The sequence below is a fragment of the Schistocerca americana genome, chromosome 2 (genome assembly GCF_021461395.2).
Source record: "Schistocerca americana isolate TAMUIC-IGC-003095 chromosome 2, iqSchAmer2.1, whole genome shotgun sequence".
Taxonomy (NCBI): domain Eukaryota; kingdom Metazoa; phylum Arthropoda; class Insecta; order Orthoptera; family Acrididae; genus Schistocerca; species Schistocerca americana.
This window is the reverse complement of record NC_060120.1, coordinates 984173013-984196509: the sequence shown is the minus strand read 5'-3', so window position 1 is coordinate 984196509 and position 23497 is coordinate 984173013. Positions and strand designations below refer to the sequence as shown.

Here is a 23497-nt window from a genome sequence, read left to right as displayed (position 1 = left end):
CCAGTCGGTGGGGTATGCTCCGTACTTCATTCTTCTTTCTTGTATTGTGGATGTGTACACTCGCATTTGTAATCCAGTCCTCACTACCTTTTGTGATGTACATTATTGTTTTGTATATATACAACGATGGAAAAGTTAAGATACCTAAATTCTTGAAACAGTTTCTGCATGTTTCAGAGGTCTTTCTTCTTAAAATGGTCCAAATTGCTTTTTTTTTGTAATGTGAATACTCGTTTTGTCTCTTGTTTGTTTGAGTTCCCCCCCACAGTCACTCCATACTGTAAGTATGACAGATCTCAGTTTCTTACAGACATTATTAATATGTTTTTTTTTCCATTTCAGTTCATTATCCACAAGAATACCTAAGAATCTAGCAGATTCTACTTCTTCCAGCCTTGTTCCATCAACCACTAAATCCATGTCTACAGCCTTTTCCTTGTTTTTAAACACTGCATACATAGTCTTTTTTAGATTTATAACCAGCTCATTTTCCAACAGCCATTGAGCTGTGACATTTGCAGATATGTATGCTCTTCTCTCAAGCTGTTCCATATTTTGGTCACTATTTAGTATAGTCATGTCATCAGCATACAATATTTTCTTTTCTTCCTCCTCAACACCTATATCATTAACAAATACATTAAATAACAATGGCCCCATTACCGAACCCTGTGGCACTCCATATTTGATGGATTTGGTTTCTGATTGGTACGAGTTTCCTAATGACACATACTGCTTGCGGTTGCACAAGTATGATTTTATCCATTCACGTGGTTGCCCCCAAATACCATAGTTGCTTAATTTTTGTATCAGCATTTCATGGTCAATGGTGTCAAATGCCTTTGAAAGATCCAGAAACATTGCAAAGACAACCTTTTTCTCATCTAAGGACTGTAAAATGTATTCTGTTAGACTGACAATTGCTTATTCTGTAGATTTACCCCTTCTGAAACCATGTTGTGAGGGCATGAGAATGTTATGTTTGTCCAAATAGTTAACTAATCTGGTATACATAAGCATTTCTAGGATTTTTTAGAAACCTGATATCAGTGAAACTGGTCTGTAGTTGTTGGGATCATCCTTACACCCTTTCTTGTACACTGGCACTGCCTTCGTTATCTTCAGTTTTTCTGGAAAAATTGCATCTCTGAAAGAACAGTTTGCTATGTTCAGCAGTGGTGTTATTATCTCCTCACATACCAGCTTTATTACATGATTTGATATTTCATCATCACCAGCTGATTTCTTGGACTTCAGTTTCTGTATAGTTTTCCGCAATTCATCTTCCGTGACTGGTCTTAAGAACATAGTAGTGCATGATCTTTTTGGTACCTTAATACCCTTCTGTTTTTGACTATTTCTTTCCAATTTTAGGTTTTCTACTACACTGATATAGTTATTATTCAGTATGTTTGCTATTTCCATACCACCTGTAACCACTGTGTTGTCTATTTTAATTGACCTAATACCTTCTTCTTTGTTTGACCCATCTTTTTCCTTTCTTTCAGCATTGATTGCATTCCAAGCTGCCTTTGCCTTGTTTTTTGAGTTCGCTATAGTTGTGTCAATTGCTCTTGCTTTCGCTTCTCTTATTGTTTTTCTATACTTTTTTTTAATCATTTTATAGTTTTCAGCTTTGCCCATCCGTCTCACGTCCTGAAGCTTCCTTCGCTGTTCTAGTATTTCACTGGTAATCCACTCTGTTTGATCTTGCTGCCTTTCTTGTCTCTTTACTTTGGGAAATGCTACATTAAAATGGTACTTAATTGTTGAAATAAATGCATCATATTTTTCATTTACATTCGGGGCCTGTAGGGTTTCATTCCAAGTTTCCTTACTTAACATTGTTCTAAAGATGTTGATATTTTGTTCACTGATGATCCTAATTTTTTTGGTTGTTTGTTTTGGTTCTGATACTGTGTCATTACTTCTGCAAAAGCTGATTAGTTGTCCATGATGATCAGATATTTCTATCTGAACTACATGTGACTCATAGTTACACATATTAGTAATTATGTTGTCAATAATTGTCTCACTTTGTGAAGTCACTCTTGTTGGTGCAGTTATTGTCGCTTTCATGTTATGCTGTATTAACAATTCTTCAAAATCCTGTCTTATTTTTGTGTCTTTTCCCATGTCAATGTTGAAGTCTCCACATATAATAAGATTTCTCTTCATATTCATTCTCAATAAGCTAGCAATTTTTTTAGAAAGACGCTAATATTGCCACATGGTGACCTGTACACACAAAATACTCTAAAATCCTCTGCCACTATACCAGTAACTTCAAAGTCTTTTTCTCTAGCTATGGGAAATGTAGCAGCTTCACTGTTTACATTCTTTGATAGAGTACCTGTTTTAATATACTGTATATACAAATGCCACCACCCTTATATTTAGATCTGCAGAAGTAACTAGCTAGTTTGTAGTCCTTTATTGCCACATTATGTATTTTACTTTCAGTTAGTCCATGTTCACTTATGCATAATATGTCTGGTCTTACTTCACTCAGGAGTACTTCTGCTTCTAATTTTTTGTTACCAAAGTATCGAATATTTTGATGAAGTACTTTTATGTAATTTTTCTTTTGTTGGTTTACATTTTGTGAGCTGTATTCTGGGGCAAATTCTTTAGTATCATCTTTCTTTGTATGGTGCTTATATTTTTCTTTTCCAGCTGGAGTGTATGATTTTTCACCCCCTTCAGGCCATATTAGTTTCCATTGCATCTAATGATTTTGCAGACATCTGCAAACATTCTGCTGAACGTTACAGACTCCAGTCTATTTAAATGCAAGCCATCCTTCACTAGTGAGTTTTCACATAGGAATTTGTTTGGGTCTATAAAAATTGCCCCAAGATGATCACATTGTTCTTTAAGAGCACAGTTTATTTTGGCGATATATTTTTCACTCACCGACCTTCTGTTTATGAATCCGCTAAGTATCAGACGAGATCCTGCATACATATTTCTTGTAGAACGAATCATGTTTCTTGTTTCGCTTGCCATTTCTTCCTCACCGCTGATCCTTAACGAATTCGTTCCAACATGTATAAACACCCCATTATAGTTATGTCTGGTTTCAGAATCTGATTCTGTAGTATCTTGTCTTGCATTTACCATATTTTTAAAATGTTTACCGAGTTGATGCGTTCTAATGCCAGGTCATACGTCGCTCTTGCAATTGGGGACAGTGATATTCTTCAGCAGCGAATCGCCAATTATTAAAAAGTCATTTTCCTTTTGTTGCGTATCTGTCGCCTTGTTTTTCCTTTTGCTGTATGTCACCACCTTCCGTTTATATATATCTTCCGGTTTTTGGCTTACTGAGTTTACCGAGACATCAACGGGAACACTTGAAATGTTGTTTTTAATGTACGGTCGGTCATTCGTGTTTTCGTGATCTTCTTGCTTTTCCATTTGATGGATTTTACACACACAGGACTTCTTTTCTTGTATTAATGTATTGTTTTCTTTCTTGATGTTCGAAAGTTTGGTTTTTAATGCCTCAATGTCACTTCGTAGTAACTTTATAATTTCGTTTTTTGTATCAACTGCACTTACAAGATAGGCCGTTTCGTCACGTAAACAACCGTGACATGTCCACGGAAAATCATCACTGATGAACTTTAGATTTACTTTTGCGCACTTTTCGCGTAACCAGAAGTTGCATTTGATACACAGAATACCCTTCATCACACGCTTTTTACATTTTCTACACGAAGAACTGTTCATTTTTTGCCTTTTTAACGAGAGAGAAGCACACTACACTTTCCTATGGGCACCATCTTAGCATAACAATGAAGATAAAATCTGTCCTGCCCTACAGTCTCTCCCGATTAGGGTTATGGTGTGCCAACATGCCGCTCATCACTTCCACCCCTACCCACTGGTGCCTGCCTGCCACATGCTGCAGCAGCCTTCATCATGATGAAATGGACATCAGCACCATCACTGGTGTTTTGTGTGAATCATAATCTCAGTGCCTTTTGAGAGCAGTCCCCCCTTCCCACCAAACACACACACGCACACACACACACACACACACACACACACACACACATACACACACACACACACACACACACACACACACACACACACACACACACACCTGGGGCCAGTGCTTGTCTTTTCTCTACTATACATTTTTCTGTGGTTAGTGTTTTTTTGTATATATGTATGTGGTTTTCACACCCTCTAGAAGGAGCAATGTACCTTCACTCATGACGTGTGTGACTTCAGAGAGCGCGTGCCCGTACAGTTCACAGGCCCACTTACAGAGACCATCTGGGTCAATCTCCTGGTGAGCTGCCAAAGAAACAGCATTACTTAAGTGACCACAAATGAGTGCTCAGCCTATTCTTTACCCTGTATTACTGTTCCCCAGTCAATGTATTCAGTGCTATGTACAATGTGTATCTGACGTGTTGTTTTATAAAGTACTACGTTCCACAAATCGTGTTTGTTTTTCCTGTAACAGTATGGAAATAGGTGTAGAAGACAGGGATATTGTGGCACTTTGGAGGGCAAGAAAAGTTATTGTAGGTGTGGTGGGCAAAAAGTAGGGCTGAATGGATCTCATTTCTGGGTATGAGTTTAAGAACTGATGTTACATCATGTACTTGTTTCCTGCCTCTCGCTTGGCCTTAATTTGCATTAATTTTTTTGATCTAAGCATTTCTTCTCAGTGACCGTTCCTTTCTTCACTCCCTTTTAGTTTTCTATATCTTTCATTTTCTGGCCTGTCTATCGGCCCTCTTCTCTCTACCACATACAATGCACTCAGCTTTCAGCTCTTATTAACTCATGCACAACGTTTTGTCAGTTATCTGTATCTTGCATATTACCCTATCGTCCCCCTTTATGCTAGTCGGTTTCCAAATGTCATCCAGTAAAGTCCCCAACAATCAGTCTTTCCTTCTAATCCCATCTTATAAGTCTCCCCTGACACAGGGTTCTGGGTAACTTTTAAGGTACAACTGTAATAGCAATAAAAGTAACAGTAAACTCCTGTATACTTTACCTCATATTGATTTAAGAACATGTGCAGTTGTCTCACACTGATACGAAGATCAGTCTCATTAAATTCATATGGTATATTCCATCCAAGAGGACCAAATTTTCTCCTTTCTTGTGTCAGTGCATGGAAGAAGCATAAACCAAAAAGGAGTCGCTTAAAATTCAATGGCTGATTGCAGCTTTCGAAGAAGTCTGGATCAGATATTGGATCACTCAAGTATGACCTGAAGATTTTTATTACATATTTTAAAATTTAGTTAAAACAAGTTATTTGTTAATATATCTTTGCATCACTGGACTTATTTAAAAATAAATTACACATTTGTAAAAAATACCTTAATATATTGGCTCTCAAACCCTTTGGAGGCTCGTTTGTCATTTTGACACCATTCTGCAGCACTGTGACTGGAAAGTGATCCGCGGGATAAGATGTTAACCACATTCGAAAATCTGGGTGTGTCGTTTCAGGTGTAAAGCTTTCACAAACCTGTTTTTAACATTTGTGTCATAAAATAAAATTAAATTCAATAAATTTATACAAAATTTAAAACTCAATGGTTAATATTTATAAAGTAAATCTGGAAAGAAACTTGCTTTATAACCGACATGGATGAATACTTAAATTGAAACTATAAATCAAGGTGACCATTCCATGCTTAATTAGGTCCCACAATCATTATTAATAATTTTGTGATCTAATACACAGACTATTATCATCTTTCTTTAGCTTTTTAATTACATAAAGGTGTTTCAGAGGTATGTTATATTCCACAACAAGAAAAATGCTGGTACAAGAAATGATTATGATCTGGCTGCACACACAAAAACTAGTTGACCAACTAAGCTAAAAAGGTAAGAAAACACGTCAGTTTCAGTATCTGAGTGACTACCTTGTCTATTATGTTTAACGTCAAATTCAGAAGTGAAGAATGTGTTAAAGAAATATGCCCCATAAAGAAATCAAATAATATCTGCTAATAACAGTGACAACCTCTTTAACACCATAAACTAGTCATACAGTAGGAGGAGAGGACCAAATATACAACCAGATAGAGAAAGTGATGAAAATGTCTAAGGACAGTGAGAATCTTATTATTTTGCACATGAGTATGCTTCTATATGTGAACGGAAAGATCACAATACAGAGGGTCAATATGATCTTGTTGTGAAAAATGACAGAGGGCAACAACTAACAGACTTCTGTTAACTGAAAGGACTAGTAATTAAACACACTTTGTTCAAATAGCCCAAAAGAAGAAGTTACACCAGGACTCAAACAGGAAATATTACGATAAGAGTAAAATATGTAAATTAGTTCAGTAATGGAAGAGTTATCCAGGCACAGATGTAATAAGTGACCACAACCCAGAAATGTTTAATCCAAGCATAAGACTAAGAAGGAAGAGGAAGAACTTTCAAAAGAATCTGGATATAGTGTTAGGAAACTGAAACAAGACAGAGCCAAGGAAAAATAACAAAAATTTTTAGACATCACAACATAAGAAATGAAAAAAATCCACAAAACAAGTAAAAGAACTATAGATTATAAATCATATGCTTGAACTTCAGGAGGAAAGAAGGAAATTCAGAAAGTCAAAGAGTGAAGAATGAATTATAAATTATAAGAGACCGCAAAATCCTCAAGTGAGAAGCAAGGCAGCCAAAGAAGAGTGCACAATGAGACAGTGCAAGGAACTGGATGTAGAATGGAGAAAGGACACATAAAAAAGCATAAAAATTGATTAAGAAGCAATTTGAAAGAAGTAATGGATGGAATAACAGGTTATTAAACAAAAAACGGGAAACTGATATTTGAAAGATGTAGGGGGGGAGAGGGGGGGGGAACCTATACAAAGAGCCATCCCAACTAAAGGATCTTGAAAATGAAAGAACCATAGCAAGCACTTAAGTACCTTGAAACTTCCTGGCAGATTAAAACTGTGTGCTCGACTGAGACTCGAAATCGGGACCTACGCCTTTTGCGGACAAGTGCTCTACTATCTGAGCTACCTAAACAGGCTATCCTCACAGCTTTAATTCTGCCAGCAGTAAAGCTGTGAGGGCAAGGTGTGAGTTGTGCTAGGATAGGTCAGTCAGCAGAGCACTTGCTCACAAAAGGCAAATGTCTGTACACAGTTTTAATCTGCCAGGACGTTTCATATAAGCACACACTCCGCTGCAGGGTAAAAATTTCAGTCTGGATGAGTACCTTCCATAAGAAAGGATGACTATCTTAAGGCTGCAAAAGAAATTAAAACTCAGAAAGCGCCAGGATATGATGGTGTCATTAAATAAATGGTAAGGGATCGGTTGATGGAGCACATGGTTATTTAAAATCACATAAATATATGAAACTAGGGTATTATAGAAGATTTTAAAATAGTATCTCACGAACCCAACATCAAAGAAGCCGGGAACTCTCCAGCTGCATTGTAGCCAGGAAAGCTAGTTACATTTTAATTTGGTGGAGATGAGCTGGGATACGCTGAAAACTTCAAGACAGCGTGGTCAATCAAATCTTGAGCTTCAAATACCTTTGTAGCACAAAAACAAAATTTCATGCAAAATTCAAAATTATAAATATGGACGGCAGTATTAACCAGAAGTGAAATGGATGGATGGACAAGGAATGTGATATATGGAAGGGAAATTAATTATATCAAACATCACTGATGGGAAACATAAAAAGAGATAAGTACTTTAAACTTGTCTTTCTTGTGTTAGACAACATCGTTCAACATGGAAAAACAGAAAGAGGAGGCTAAACACTTTTTATGTTATTATTACAAAAATGTAAGTGCTTAATGGCTAACCAGCCATGGCTAGAGGACAAATGTAAGGATGTAGAGGCTTATCTCACGAGGGGTAAGATAGTTACTGCCTACAGGAAAATTAAAGAGACCTTTGGAGAAAAGAGAACCACTTGTATAAATATCAAGAGCTAAGATGGAACCCAGTTCTAAGCAAATAAGGGAAAGGAGAAAAGTAGAACGAGTATATAGATGGTGTATAAAGGGGCGATGTTCTTGAGGACAATTTTATGGAAATGGAAGAGGATGTAGATGAAGATGAAATGGGGTATATGATACTGCATGAGTAGTTTGACACAGCACTGAAAGACCTAAGTCGAAACAAGGCCCCGGGAGTAGACAACATTCCATTAGAACTACTGACAGCTTTGGGAGAGCCAGTCCTGACAAAACTCTACTATCTGGGGAGCAAGATGTATGAGACAGGAGAAATTCCCTCAGACTTCAAGAAGAATATAATAATTCCAATCCCAAAGAAAGCAGGTGTTGACAGATGTGAAAATTACTGAACTATCAGTTTAATAAGTCACAGCTGCAAAATACTAACGTGAATTCTTTTCAGACGAATGGAAAAACTGGTAGAAGCTGACCTCGGGGAAGATCAGTTTGGATTCTGTAGAAATGTTGGAACACGTGAGGCAATATTGACCCTACGACTTACCTTAGAAGAAAGATTAAGGAAAGGCAAAACTACTATTCTAGCACTTGTAGACTTAGAGAAAGCTTGTGACAATGTTGACTGGAATACTCTCTTTCAAATTCTGAAGGTGGCAGGGGTAAAATAAAGGGAACGAAAGGCTATTTACAATTTGTACAGCAAGCAGATGGCAGTTATAAGAGTCGAGGGACATGAAAGGGAAGCAGTGGTTGGGAAGGGAGTGAGACAGGGTTGTAACCTCTCCTCGATGCTATTCAATCAGCATATTGAGCAAGCAGCAAAGGAAACAAAAGAAAAGATTGGAGTAGGCATTAAAATGCATGGAGAAGAAATAAAAACTTTGAGGTTCACCGATGACATTGTAATTCTGTCAGAGACAGCAAAGGACTTGGAAGAGCAGTTGAATGGAATGGACAGTGTCTTTAAAGGAGGATATAAGACAAAGATCAACAAAGCAAAATGAGGATAATGCAATGCAGTCAAATTAAATCGGGTGGTGCTGTGGGAATTAGATTAGGAAATGAGATGCTTAAAGTAGTAAATGAGTTTTGCTATTTGGGGAGCAAAATAACAGATGATGGTCAAAGTAGGGAGGATATAAAATGTAGACTGGCAATGGCAGGGAAAGCATTTCTGAAGAGAAGAAATTTGTTAACATCGCGTATTGATTTAAGTGTCAGGAAGTCGTTTCTGAAAGTATTTGTATGGAGTGTAGCCATGTATGCAAGTGAAACATGGACGATAAACAGTTTAGACAAGAAGGGAATAGAAGCTTTCGAAATGTGGTGCTACAGAGGAATGCTGAAGATCAGATGGGTAGATCACATAACTAACGAGGAGGTATTGAATAGAATTGGGGAGAAGAGGAGTTTGTGGCACAACTTGACTAGAAGAAGGGATCAGTTAGTAGGACATGTTCTGAGGCATCAAGGGATCACCAATTTAGTACTGGAGGGCAGTGTGGAGGGTAAAAATCGTAGAGGGTGACCAAGAGATGAATACACTAAGGAGATTCAGAAGGATGTAGGTTGCAGCAGGTACTGGGAGATGAAGAAGCTTGCACAGGATAGAGTAGCATGGAGAGCTGCAGCAAACCAGTCTCAGGACTGAAGACCACAACAACAACAACAACAACAACCTACAAAAGTTAGGTGAACACATAATGAAACTTCTGAAGGAACAATTCAGAATCTTAAAGAATAAGTGGAAATAAAAAATCAGAATAAATACCTTAGGGGTAAGACTGAGGCAATGACACATGGTCTAAATCACAGTTAAGAACAGTCATGGAATGGACTGGAACAATCATTGGGCAATAAAATTAAGGCATCAAAAAGTGAACTAAAACAGTCATACATCTATTATGATCAGTGAAGTAAAAAATTTGAGAAACAAGATTTCAAACCTTTGTAACAAGGTTGTAGTATGAAAACAGAACTTACATTAGAATCAGAACAGAAAAAATCAGATGAATGGTTCAGCACTGTAAAAAATAATATTGTTAATGTAGAATTATATCAGACAAATACCATTAAAAACACCTCCATACAGAAAACCAATTTTTGTTGAAAAATGCATAAAATACAGTTGTCGGTGTAGGTGGGTTGGCAATAGTAGATGTTTGTCAACAAATTGTGCTCATGTCATGTACAAAATTACAAATTCTACCAATTTTTGGCACAATTTTTAGGCAAATGTTAACAAAATTCAACTGAAAGCACTGAAATGATGTAAAAATATAGAAAAATGAAAATGAAAAGCATTTACAAGAGCAGAAGTAAGGCGATAGCCAATATCTACATAAAATATTTTTTGAAAGGAAACACTGTAGGACTTGCAGATTAAAATATTGTATAAAGCAAAATTTTATTTCAACTACAAGTTACAATGAACATGTTTTTTTACTTAAGAGAATGACAAATGCAAAGATGTCACCATGGGAATCTAATAGTGTTACAGGTTTGTGTAATGCAAATCTGAAATAATAAACAAGTCATTTGAAGAAGGATGCTTCTCAGCTTCTCTAAAGTATGCAGCAGTAAAGCTGTTCAACAACGGCTCACAGGAAGATGTAGGAAACTGAGAAATAATAAGGCCCTTTGGAATACGCTCCAAAGTATTCGAATAGTTGTTTCAGTCCTGATAAAAAATTTCAAAACAAAAACTAATATAATTACATTAAATCAGTTCAGCTTCTCGAAAAGGAAAAGTACAATTGTTCCATCAACAAATTTGTTGAGAACATCTACCTGTCTCTGGACAAACCCTAAAGAGTCACAGGAATTTTCTGTGACCTTACAGAGGCTTTTGACTGTGTAAACCACTCTCTACTGTTACATAATTAGAAAGATCTGGAATAAATGGTAATGCTATGAAATGTTTCAAATCACATATTTAATAGATTGTAAATGAATAATGCTTCTAATGTCAGGTACAAGAAACTATTTCTCAGAATGGAAAATTTATTCACAGGGAGTCCCGAATGATTCCATGTTAGGCCCAATGTCATTTTTATTTTATGTACTTCATTGTCTAGGTAGGTATTTATTCCAATCTTCTATTAGTCTATCTCCTGCTTTCTCCTCTCTCCAGTGGTTCTTACCCCATCAGCGATTATTTCCAGACAGCAAGTGATATGTGTACTAAGTTTGGTTGAAATTGATCCTGCGGATTAAGAGCAGATGTGGAACATACACAAACACATATTACATGCACAAACAAAGTTGACATCGGCATTTCCCATTTACAGTCACTCCCATCAGCCACCACGCCGAGTGTCAACTTTGTTTGCGCAAGTAATATGTAAGTACACTGATTCAAAAAATGGAAATATCAAAAAATAATTAATCTAGAGTAATGAAATACAAGAATACATTGGGTTGGGTAAAACATTTAAGTGATCAACATTGCAAGATCACAGGTTAATGTAAACACGAGATATGCCACTGAAAATTTGAAATGCTTGTACAGTAATGACAAGTGTAAATGCCAGAATGTTGAATGAAATCATGTGAACTTGCATGCATTGTGTTGTACGGGTGCCAGATAGCAGTTTGTGGGCTGGAGTTCCATGCCTGTTACATTTGGTTGGTCAATACAGGGATGGTTAATGCTGTTTGTGGATGGCAATATGTGCTTCACTGGAGACAGATCTGGCGATCGAGCATGCCAGGGCAACATATTGGCACTCTGTAGAACATATTAGGTTACAGCAGCAGGATTTGGGTGAATGTTATAGGTTGAATCAGCAGACTGATGTACAAATCTGCAGTCATGGTGCATGGGATAACCATGAGAGTGCTCCTGCTGTCATATGAAATCAGTACAGATCATAACTCCAGATGTAGCTCAAGTGTGTCTAGCAAGCTTGCAATTGGCCTTCTCCTAACCAACACATGGCCATCACTGGCACCAAAGCAGAAGCAGTTTTCATTAAAAACACAATAGACCTCCATGCATGCCCTCCAACGAGCTCTCTCATGACACCAGTAAAGTAACAAATGGTATTGGTTTGGGGTCAGTGGAATCCATGCTACAGGGTGTCTGGCTCAGAGGTGTCCTTGAAGTAACCAATTTGTAACATTTCCCTATTGGTAGTGCCATGTGGCTACCTGGAGTCTGGTCTTCTTGTGGTCATATATTCTCATGACCACTACTGCCAGCATTAATGTAGAGTGGCTACATTCCCGCCAAGTTTTTCTATAATATGATTGAAGGTACATCCAGCTTCTCATAGCCCTATTACAGAACAGTGTTCAAACTCTGTGAGGTGTTGATAATGGTGTCTCTGTTATCTTAAAGGCATTATTGACTAAGTGTGAGGATAACTGGGCCCACAGCCTTAGTGAAATTTTTAAATGAAATCATTCTCCTTTGGCTGTTAAATTTTTTTTATTGTGATTGCAAATTTGACACTGTGGGATGTTGTAATCCACTCAATAATAAAAAGCTGTGACAAGCTGTGTAAGAGCAGTTGCATGTGATGTTGGGAATTTGTCTGCTGTTCCATATACCATAGACATTAGAAAGATGGTGAAATAATTATATAAACACTTAAGTTTAAATTTTGTGTGGTAAATGGATCACAAAAGTGGCAAAGATGATCCATTTACCAAGCCTGCTAAACTTAAATAGTGTGAAACTAGGTTTACCAGTGGTAATATTACACTCCACCACACTGTAAAAATATTATTGACTCTTGGAAATTTTAAATTATGTTTGCACAATAATGAAATAAATTCATAATGAGGTTTTTTCCACACTGTATACATCAGAATTACATTTTTATACTGATAAAGTCTCCTATGCTTTCAATCAATGATTTGTGTATTTACATATGTTGTTGTTGTTGTGGTCTTCAGTCCTGAGACTGGTTTGATGCAACTTTCCATGCTACTCTAGCCTGTGCAAGCTCCTTCATCTCCCAGTACATACTGCAACCTACATCCATCTGAATCTGCTTAGTGTATTCATCTCCTGGTCACCCTCTACGATTTTTACCCTCCATGCTGCCCTCCAGCACTAAATTGGTGATCCCTTGATGCCTCAGAACATGTCCTACCAACCGATCCCTTCTTCTAGTCAAGTTGTGCTACAAACTCCTCTTCTCCCCAATTCTATTCAATACCTCCTCATTAGTTATGTGATCTACCCATCTAACCTTCAGCATTCCTCTGTAGCACCACATTTCGAAAGCTTCTATTCCCTTCTTGTCTAAACTATTTATCATCCATGTTTCACTTCCATACATGGCTACGCTCCATACAAATACTTTCAGAAACGACTTCCTGACACTTAAATCAATACTCGATGTTAACAAATTTCTCTTCTTCAGAAACGCTTTCCTTGCCATTGCCAGCCTACATTTTATATCCTCCCTACTTTGACCATCATCAGTTACTTTGCTCCCCAAATAACAAAACTCCTTTACTACTTTAAGTGTCTCATTTCCTATTCTAATTCCCTCAGCAACACCCAATGTAATTGACTACATTCCATTACCCTCGTTTTGCTTTTGTTGATGTTCATCTTATATCCTACTTTCAAGACACTGTCCGTTCCATTCAACTGCTCTTCCAAATCCTTTGCTGTCTCTGACAGAATTACAATGTCATCGGTGAACCTCAAAGTTTTTATTTCTTCTCCATGCATTTTAATGCCTACTCCAAACTTTTCTTTTGCTTCCTTTACTGCTTGCTCGATATGCTGATTGAATAGCATCGGGGAGAGGTTACAACCCTGTCTCACTCCCTTCCCAACCACTGCTTCCCTTTCATGTCCCTCGACTCTTATAACTGCAATCTGCTTTCTGTACAAATTGTAAATAGCCTTTCACTCCCTGTATTTTACCCATGCCACCTTCAGAATTTAAAAGAGAGTATTCCAGTCAACATTGTCAAAAGCTTTCTCTAAGTTTACAATTGCTAGAAATGTAGGTTTGCCTTTCCTTAATCTTTCTTCTAAGATAAGTCGTAGGGTCAGTATTGCCTCACGTGTTCCAACATTTCTACGGAATCCAAACTGATTTTCCCCGAGGTCAGCTTCTACCAGTTTTTCCATTCGTCTGTAAAAAATTCGCGTTAGTATTTTGCAGCTGTGACTTATTAAACTGATAGTTCGGTAATTTTCACACCTGTCAACACCTGCTTTCTTTGGGATTGGAATTATTGTATTCTTCTTGAAGTCTGAGGGAATTTCTCCTGTCTCATACATCTTGCTCACCAGATGGTAGAGTTTTGTCAGGACTGGCTCTCCCAAGGCTGTCAGTAGTTCTAATGGAATGTTGTCTACTCCCGGGGCCTTGTTTCGACTTAGGTCTTTCAGTGCTCTGTGAAACTCTTCATGCAGTACCATATATCCCATTTCATCTTCATCTACTTCCTCTTCCATTTCCATAATATTGTCCTCAAGAACATCGCCCCTTTATACACCCTCTATATACTCCTTCCACCTTTCTGCTTTCCCTTCTTTGCTTAGAACTGGGTTTCCATCTGAGCTCTTGATATTCATGCAAGTGGTTCTCTTTTCTCCAAAGGTCTCTTTAATTTTCCTGTAGGCAGTATCTATCTTACCCCTAATGAGATAAGCCTCTACATCCTTACATTTGTCCTTTAGCCATCCCTGCTTAGCCATTTTGCACCTCCTGTCGATCACATTTTTGAGACTTTTGTATTCCTTTTTGCCTGCTTCACTTACTGCATTTCTGTATTTTCTCCTTTCATCAATTTACATAATGAGACAATAAAATAATAATTCTGACTCATTAGTCCATTATCTGAAGTACATTTTACTTGGAGCAATGATTAGAGTGAGGAGATTATTTTTCATAACACACAAATGCTGTAACAGGTGAGAACTAAGTCTTATATGAGTAATATTAGGTGTTAACTGGTATAATGTTTGAAACATACTGAAGTGAAGGTTTTGTCAGTTTTGAATCTACTGAACATGTGCTGCATGATTATCATTTGAGAACTGATACACTATGTTCAGAATATTTTATAATTTAGGGACATTAGGTTATGTATTTATGTCGATATATGAGAATTTACTATGAGTAGTACGATAGATATTATGGGTAGGATTACATATGCTGTGATGATGATATGTAGGGATTCTCTTCCTGATTTGATGAGATACTGATGAAGTGTAGGATGTATTGTAGTATCAAACAATGGAAAACCTGGAATGGTATGACAACAATATTATGAAAACGATAGACTGCTGCTCACCAGATAGGGGAGATGTTGAGTCACAGACAGGCCCAAAAAAAGACTGCTACACATTTTAGCTTTCGGCCACAAGACCTTCTTCTAAAATAGGAGACACACATACTTTCATGCAAGCACAACTCATACACACATGACCATTGTCTGTGGCCAATGACACTGGACTGTGGGCACTGAGCCTGAGGGGAGAAGCAGTGGACAGTGGTGGTAAGGTAGAAGCTGAGGTAGGGAAGGGGAGGTATAGCAGGATAGGGCTGGGATAGGGTGTACTGCTGCTTGTGGGAGCAAGTAGGGACATGATGGGGAGAGGGTAGGATTGCTAGGTGCATTCATGAGGTTTGAGAGTGATGGTGGGAGAGGGGAGCAGAAAAGGAGAGAAACAGAGGTAGGGAAAAAATATGGTCAGTGCATTGGTGGAACAGAAAGCTGTGTAGTGCTGGAGTGAGGCCCCCAGATGGGGATTGAGGGCCGGGGGGGGGGGGGGGGGGGGGTGAAGTATAGGTACTAGTGAAGTTTCAGGTCAGGGATATTACAGAAATGTAAGATATGTTGCAGGGTGAGTTCCCACCTATAATTTCGGTATTTGAAGGCCTCAATGATACCCTTGTTTATTTGGGAAGGGAGTGTTCATGACTTTAAATGTGAAGCCAATGGGAGGCTAGGCTCTATGCAAGTGAGTTCTTTGTACAGAATGTGAGGCAGCTGTTGAAGTAGAGGTATTACTGGTGGTTGGTAGGTCTGATATGAGTGATGTAGCCATCTCTGAGGTGGAGGTCAACATCAAAGAAGGTGGCTTGTTCAGCTGAAGAGGGAGCAAATGGGGGAGAAGACGTTAAGGTTCTGGAAGAATGTGGATAGAGTGTCCTCATCAGGCGAGATCATGAAGATGTCATCAATGAATCTGAACCAGGTTAGGGGTTTGGGATTAAGGGTGGTTAGGAAGGACTCCTATAGATGACCCCTTAATAAGTTGTTTAAAGGCACATTTGCAGGATGGGCATTGATGTATTGCAAAAACACAGATATAAGTTGAGAATATAAATAAAGAATGACTTAAGATATTAATTAGTATAAGCAGTTGTATTGATCGTGGTATGCAACCATTGGAACATTAGAATAATTACAAAGGTCCGTTGTCTTGCCGAGAAGACGGCACCTTTCTTGTTCTTGCAGCGGTCCAGATTGGATGCATATCTGCCATCACTGCAGATAATTATTTGGCACACTGACATTATTCCTACTTTATTGAGATGCAATATCACTTGGCATACTCATAGTTACACACAGCATCAGAATTAATGTAAGTGTCTATGGTCAAACTTACAATGAACAGACCTTACACAAAAGGCCATAGTCAAGTGCCCAAAGTTTGTGTTAAGCAGCATCAGAAATTTATAATCTGACCACATATTATTATCATTATCTATTAGTATTTGTCTGTTGTCTGATACACTCAAACCAGACAGGAAAAGCCTATGATAAATTAAAGTTGGCATAGGAGAGGGCCATGCAGGTGATTTTGCTATACCATGGATATGTTTGTAGGTGATGCCTTCAAAGGAAAAGTACCTGCAGATGAGGATATAGTTAATCATGGTGACCAGGAAGGAGATCATAGGATTGGAGTCAGTTGAGCACCAAGAAAGATGGTGTTCAACAGTGGCAAGGCTGTGGTCATTGAAGATGCTAGTATGGAGGGAGGTGGCATTAATAGTGTTGATCAGTGCACCGTATGATAAAGGCACGGAAACTACGAGGAGTCCGTGGAGGAAATGGTTCATGTCTTTTATATAGGAAGGAAGGTTACATACAGGTACTAGGCAGAAAGTGGTTGGTCCACGAGATCAGAGATTCCCTTAGTGGAGGGACAGTAAACAGTCAGATTGGGGCGTCCCATGTGGTTGGATTTATGGGCTTAAGGAAGCATGTAAAAGGTAGGAGTGGAAGGAGTGGTAGGGTTGAGGAGAGAGATGGGCTCCAGGGAGAGGTTCTGGGATTGTGCTAAGGATTTGAGGAGAGACTGGAGTTCCTGTGGGATTTCTGGAATGGCGTCACTGTGGCAGAGTTTGTGAGTGGATAAATCTGACAGCTGGTGGAGTCCTTCTTTCAGGTAATCCCTGCAGTTCAAAACCACAGTGGTGGAGCCATTGTTGGTAGGTGGGATTATAAGGGGGGATCAGTTTTTAGGTGGTGGATTGCAGTTCTTTCAGTGGATGTAAGCTTTTATGTTGAGGGATTTGGGGAATGATGGTAGGCAACATTTGAGGTTAAGAAATTCTGGAATGTTAACAGAGAGTGATTTAGGGACAGTGGAGGTGGATCACAGTTTTATGGAGGATTGGACAAAGTCAGGTAGTGTTCAACATTAACTTTAGTTTGAGTCAGGTAAATAGCGTTTGTGGCAGAAAAGTGTTTCCATTGTAAGTCCTGGGAGAAGGAGAGAAGGTCTTTAACAGGTTCAGTATGAACAAATTTGGGAGTGGGGCAAAAGGTGAGGCCTTTGGAAAAGACTAATACTTCTGTGGGACTAAAGACTTTTAGAGGAAAGGTTCATGGCTGTGTTTTGGGATTGTTTAGGTTCTGGATTATGTATGATGGTGGGAGGGAGTTTCTGAGGGTGTGGTAAATATAGTAGATCTGTGAGGTAGGGTTTATTGGCTGTGAGGGGATGTGGGGGAGGTTTCAAGGGTGTTGTAGAGGTAGTGGATAGTGGTAGTCCAAGAAGGGAGCAGGAGGTGAATAGGTTGTAGAGTTCTTTTAGGTGGATTTGTGCAGCCTGCTCTAGTTCCTGGCAGACAACTATTTCAATGTGAAAGATGGGATGCAAGGATTTGGGATTACAAAGCAGGAGAGTTTTACAGATGCAGAGTAGGTGTTGCAAGGAGACATGGGCCTGATTTACATGGTATTGCAGGACTAGGTAAAATTAAACAATGTAAAATGAAGGATGGGATAATGACAATATTATGAAAAGGATAGATTGCCACTCAACATATATAGATGCTGAGTCACAACAAGAACAACAAAAACACTGCTATACATTTGTGCTTTCAGCCAATAGTATTTCTTATAAAGTAAGAAACACACACACATGCACACATGCACACACACACACACACACACACACACACACACACACACACACACACGCACACACACGACCACTGCGAGCAGTGCGCATGAAAGGAGAAGCAATCCACGGTTGTGATGGTAAGGAGGAGGCTAGGGTGAGGAGGGAAGGGGTCTGGGATGGTGTAATGCTTCTTGTGGAAGCATGCAGGGACACAGTGAGGACAGTGTACAACTGGAAGGTGCAGCTGGTCTGGGGGATGGAAGAACATAGGTGCAATAGAAGGTTGTGTGATATTGGAGTGGGACCAAGGAAGTGGGTAACGGGGGTGAAGGACAGGGTCTAGTGAAGGTTGAAGCCAGGGAGTTATGGGAATATAGCATATATTGCAAGGCAAGCTGTAGTCATTGAAGTGAAGTACATTGTGAGGGGAAACATTTCTACCAAATGGGCAGTCAGTCCATCGGTCTCCTGGTGACAGCATTCATGAGGATGGACAGCTTGTTGGTTCTCAAGTTCACATAGAAAGCAGCAAAATGGTTGCAGCTTAGTTTGTAGATCAAATGACTGCTTTCACCGATAGCCCTGCCTTTGATGGGCTAGGTGGTGCCCACGCCAGGCTGGAGTAAATGGTGGTGGGAGGATGTGTGGGGTAGGTCTTCCATCTAGGTCTGCTGTAGGGATATGAGCCACGAGGCAAGGGGTTGGAGGCAGGGGAGGAGGAGGAGGAGGAGGAAGAGGAGGAGGAGATTAGTGTTTAATGTCCTGTTGACAATGAGGTCATTAGAGACAGAGCACAAGCTGGGATTGGGGGAGGATAGAGAAGAAAAATGGTCATGAACAGATGAACTGGCAACTCGCAACATCCTGTAGCAGAGCATGCTCTACAACATGACAGTTGTAACCTCAGTGCCTATTTCACCACATGTGCCATCTGGATTCTTGCCCCAGACACCAGCTTCTCAGAACTCTGCTGGCAGGAACTAGCACTACAACATGTCCTTGGTTCTCACCACCCACCTGCCCTTAATTTATGTTATTTTCTTCCGTCTCAGCATTTCTTCAATGTAACTACTCTTTGCTTCACTCTGTTTTAGTTTTCTACATCTCTCATTGTCTTACCCATCTATTTTTCACTGCCCCCCTCCCACCTCTGTTATGTACAATGCATTTAGCTTTCCACTCTTATTAACTCATGCATGATGTTATGCAGTACTCTCTGTCTGCATATTACCCTGTCTTTCATCGTTAAGCTCTCAGGTTTTTCAAAGCTCTTCCGATGCAATCCCCAACAATCAGCCTTTGCTTCTCATCCAATACAGTAACTGTCCCCTGACCTGCGGTTCTAGGTAATTTTACCAAAATTTACCTCTTTTCATAAGCCCCTGCAGTCCTTTTCCTTCACCCCTCTTCCTTTCCCTTCAACCCTTCAGCATGAAGAAGGAGCCACTGGTTCCTGAAGCTTTCCAGTTACAACCATCTTTTATGTGTGTGTTCTGCCGCTACTTGGTGATATATATATATGGAACTGTTATTGATGTAGAAAATATGTAGGGTAGGTGGGTTGTATTGTCTGTTAGTACGTCAAATGTCAAATAGTTTTGTTGCTGTGAAATACATTTTCTGTAAACATAATGAACTCAATGGAACACTACTGTCTATAAACACAATTCTGTCATGAAAATCTGGATCCTTCCCAACACCAGCTTTTCTGAATTGCACAGCTGGGAGCTCTCCTTGCAGTATATTCTATGTTCCTGTAACCCTTGTGGCCTTAACCTTTGTTATCCATTGCCCTTACTCATCTGGCCCCTTCCCTGTTCCCATTCCAGCACTACACATTCCTCTATTCGACCAACACAATGTCTTTTTTCTCTTCTTTTTCTGCTATCCCCCCCCCACCTTTCCCCTGCCTTCCAGTCTACCTCGTGACTGCACCTAGCTGCCCCACTTCCACCTCGGCCCTGCACACTCCCAGCAGCACTTTACCATCCCCCACCCCTAATCTACTATCACTCATGCTCCCCCATCCTGGCCTCCTGCTTATCCCCACCCAGTTGCCTCTCCCATGATTCTCTGCTGCTTGCAGTCTGGCTCCAGCTGCCAGAGACTGTGGTCATGTGTGTCTGGGTTGCGTTTATGTGTGTGTGTGTGTGTGTGTGTGTGTGTGTGTGTGTGTGTGTGTGTGTGTGTGTGTGCGTCTATGTGAGTGTGTGTAAAGGTAACTTTCCAACCTTCTTTTCTTTGTTTTGTTTTTGTGCCTTTCTGTGACTGAGTAGCTCCACTATATGTGAGTAGCAGTATCTTTATATCCCTTTTAATTACACTGTTACATTAAAAATGGAAGTATATGCATTATGATGGATGGTAATTATAGATTATCTTGGCATACGAAATTCATTAAAGAACATGATTTTTAGTGGAAAACTCTCCCATCTCATTAAAAAAATTAATAATAATAATACAAATTCTAACAGGTAGCGTTACCCATCTCAATAATCGTATCCAGGTATGAATTCATATTCCGCAACTGCACTTAATGATAGCTATGTGAAGTAATTTGCAATGTTCAACTCATTGTTCACACGCGTAACTTCTGTTCAATGATTCTCCTGTTTGGCGGATGATTGCCTTCAGCCACACAATTATTTGAAGTAAATTTCAGGTATTAATGGTATTGAAATATGAGGAGGAATGCAACATAGTGAAAAATTTTCCTATTTTATGAAACTACCACTACTCCCAATCACAGCCATATAGCAATCAAAAGTCTTACTGTATATTACTTTAACAATACTCAATAAAGTGAAATACTTGGAGAATATTACCTTTTCCAAAGATGGCATGAAACTTTTGGCAAGGTGACAGTTTTGTAGCAGTACCCAGCTACCATTCTTTGAAGCTTCCTCTATTAACTGCAAGGCAATCGGGCCTTGTCCTTGCCCTAAGGATAAAGAGGCCAGCCGGCTTCCACCAAATCCCTGTTCAAAATAATGTGTTTGCCTATGCATAAAAATACACAATACTTACAACAACAGAGCTTAAATTCACCAAGAGTTCAGAATTAGAATAATATCATTCAATGCAAACACATAGTGCCAATGGAGGCAAAAACAGAACAGAAATTTCTGCAGAAAACATATCACAACATTAAGTACCTGTGTTTATCCAGATTAATTTGGTCCTTAGATCATCCAGATTTTAAAAAATCAGAGTAATCCAGAAATGAGAGAAACTTTACAGTGACATGGATTAAATACCAAAGACAAACAAAACACGCAAATCATACATTATCTTCTCATAAATTTCTACCAATTTTTACATAAATTTCGACCAGATATTGAGATAAGAGACAGACAAATGAGTCATATACATTGAAATAATCAGTAAGTTTATTTTGAGCCAGATTTATATGTCACATATGTGCGCAACAGTGACACAAGTATTTAGCAGCTTTAGTTCAATTGAAGTTGTTTCCACCTATCATTCCAAACATTTTGTACAGCTATGTTTTTGCCTCTGTATGTGTTAATGTCTTCAGACTGAGCTTGTCTTTGCCAGCTGATCAGTCAATATTGATGTCACTGTTTGCATACAAACAAATGGCGATAATTTCTTTATCAGAAATCATTCCATCATGTGCATCACTGTTATTTTGCAGCCAGTCATTTACATCACTAAGATCTACATCTAAGCATCCTATGTGGCCATGGAAACTACCATGTTGTCCTCTACTGTACACAATTGATATATACACACAATGAAGGAAAAGATAGATTGCTACTTACCAAAAAGATAATATGCTAAGTTGCAGACATGCACAGTTAAAAGAGGCTTACACATAAGTTTTTGGCCACAGCCTTTGTCAGAAAAAGAGAAACATACACTATTAATTCACACAAGCAAGCACATATCATGCACATACGGCTGCAAACTCTGGCAGCTCAGGCCAGAAAGCATTGTGGCTCAAGCTGCCAGAGTCGGAAGTCATATGTGCATAAGGTGTGGTTTCTCTTTTTCCACAGAAGGCTGTGGCTGGAAGCTTATGAGTAAGTGTATTTTAGCTGTGCCTGTCTGCTGTTATCTTCATGGTAAGTAGCAATCTAATTTTTCCCACAGTGTTGATATTGCCACCTAGAGTTCCCATTGTGTGTGTGTGTGTGTGTGTGTGTGTGTGTGTGTGTGTGTGTGTGTGTGTGTGTGTGTGCCATTTTGAGCCTTATACACAGAAAATTGTTCTTTAGAAAGTAAGAATTATTCTGTGGCAGATGAAAATGAAACATTGGTGTTCAAGACTTTGATAAAGAGCACTAACATTCACTTCCTGGGTATTCAATAATAATTCAATAATTATTCACTTAACTCAGCATGAGTAAACATATCCATTCTACACTATACAATTACAGTACCATGACATTTAAGAACTGCAGTAAATATCTCCCTCATCTTTGTGTGTATGTGCCTATGTGTACTAGGGTGATTTGACTATCTGTATGTTTATGAGTTTGTTAGCTTCCACATCCAGCCTCCTCCTGGCCACTGAATCACATATGCCATATATTAGATGGCCCAGAAACATTTAGCTCTCAGCGAACTGTGGTTTCCAAAGTGGATTAATAATAAGGTCAATTAAAAACTCATTAAGTTTCAAATTTTGTTACTTCTTTATCCTCACACTGTTTCACTTACGTTTAATTAACCTGTATATCACGGCAATTAAAATCTTCTTTATAAATTAATAAAACATTTTGCATTGTACTCCAAAGCTCACTTGTTCTGTGGGAACTGCTTCACAGTAATATTCAGCAGGATTCATTGTGGATTATGTTATCATTAGTTTCAACATGGGATGCATGCAGAATGGGGAAACTAAAAAGGCTTCTCTGGTAATGGAAGTGCACAGAAGATAGACCACAGAGAACTTAGAATTCTGAGAAATATCAGGAAGAAGCACTGCTGGCAGATGGGTAAGGTGCAACCCATCACTTACAGCAAGCATTATGAGTAATGTAATGGGTCAAATTTAAAAGTAGAAGTCAGTAGGGTGGTGCAGAAATTAGAATGCAATACCAAGGGGCAACCAATCATTTGCAAAGAAAGTGTGTACAGCATTGACAGCTTTATCTGATTATTGCACTTTACTACACCAAAGCACTAGTAATGGGTAGCTAAGGGCACAATCAACCAATGTCTGGTGAGATTTCACTGG

The 23497-nt window shown here is 38.9% G+C and overlaps 1 protein-coding gene across 1 annotated transcript in view; it reads right to left on the bottom strand.

Annotated features, from left to right (window-relative positions):
* The window catches only part of LOC124596265 (dynein axonemal heavy chain 7), a 1038560-nt gene that overhangs the window by 147276 nt on the left and 867787 nt on the right, over positions 1-23497 (bottom strand). The window contains 3 exon segments of the mRNA XM_047135340.1: positions 5027-5246; positions 5358-5509; positions 21117-21269. Coding sequence (XP_046991296.1) covers positions 5027-5246; positions 5358-5509; positions 21117-21269 — 525 coding nt within the window.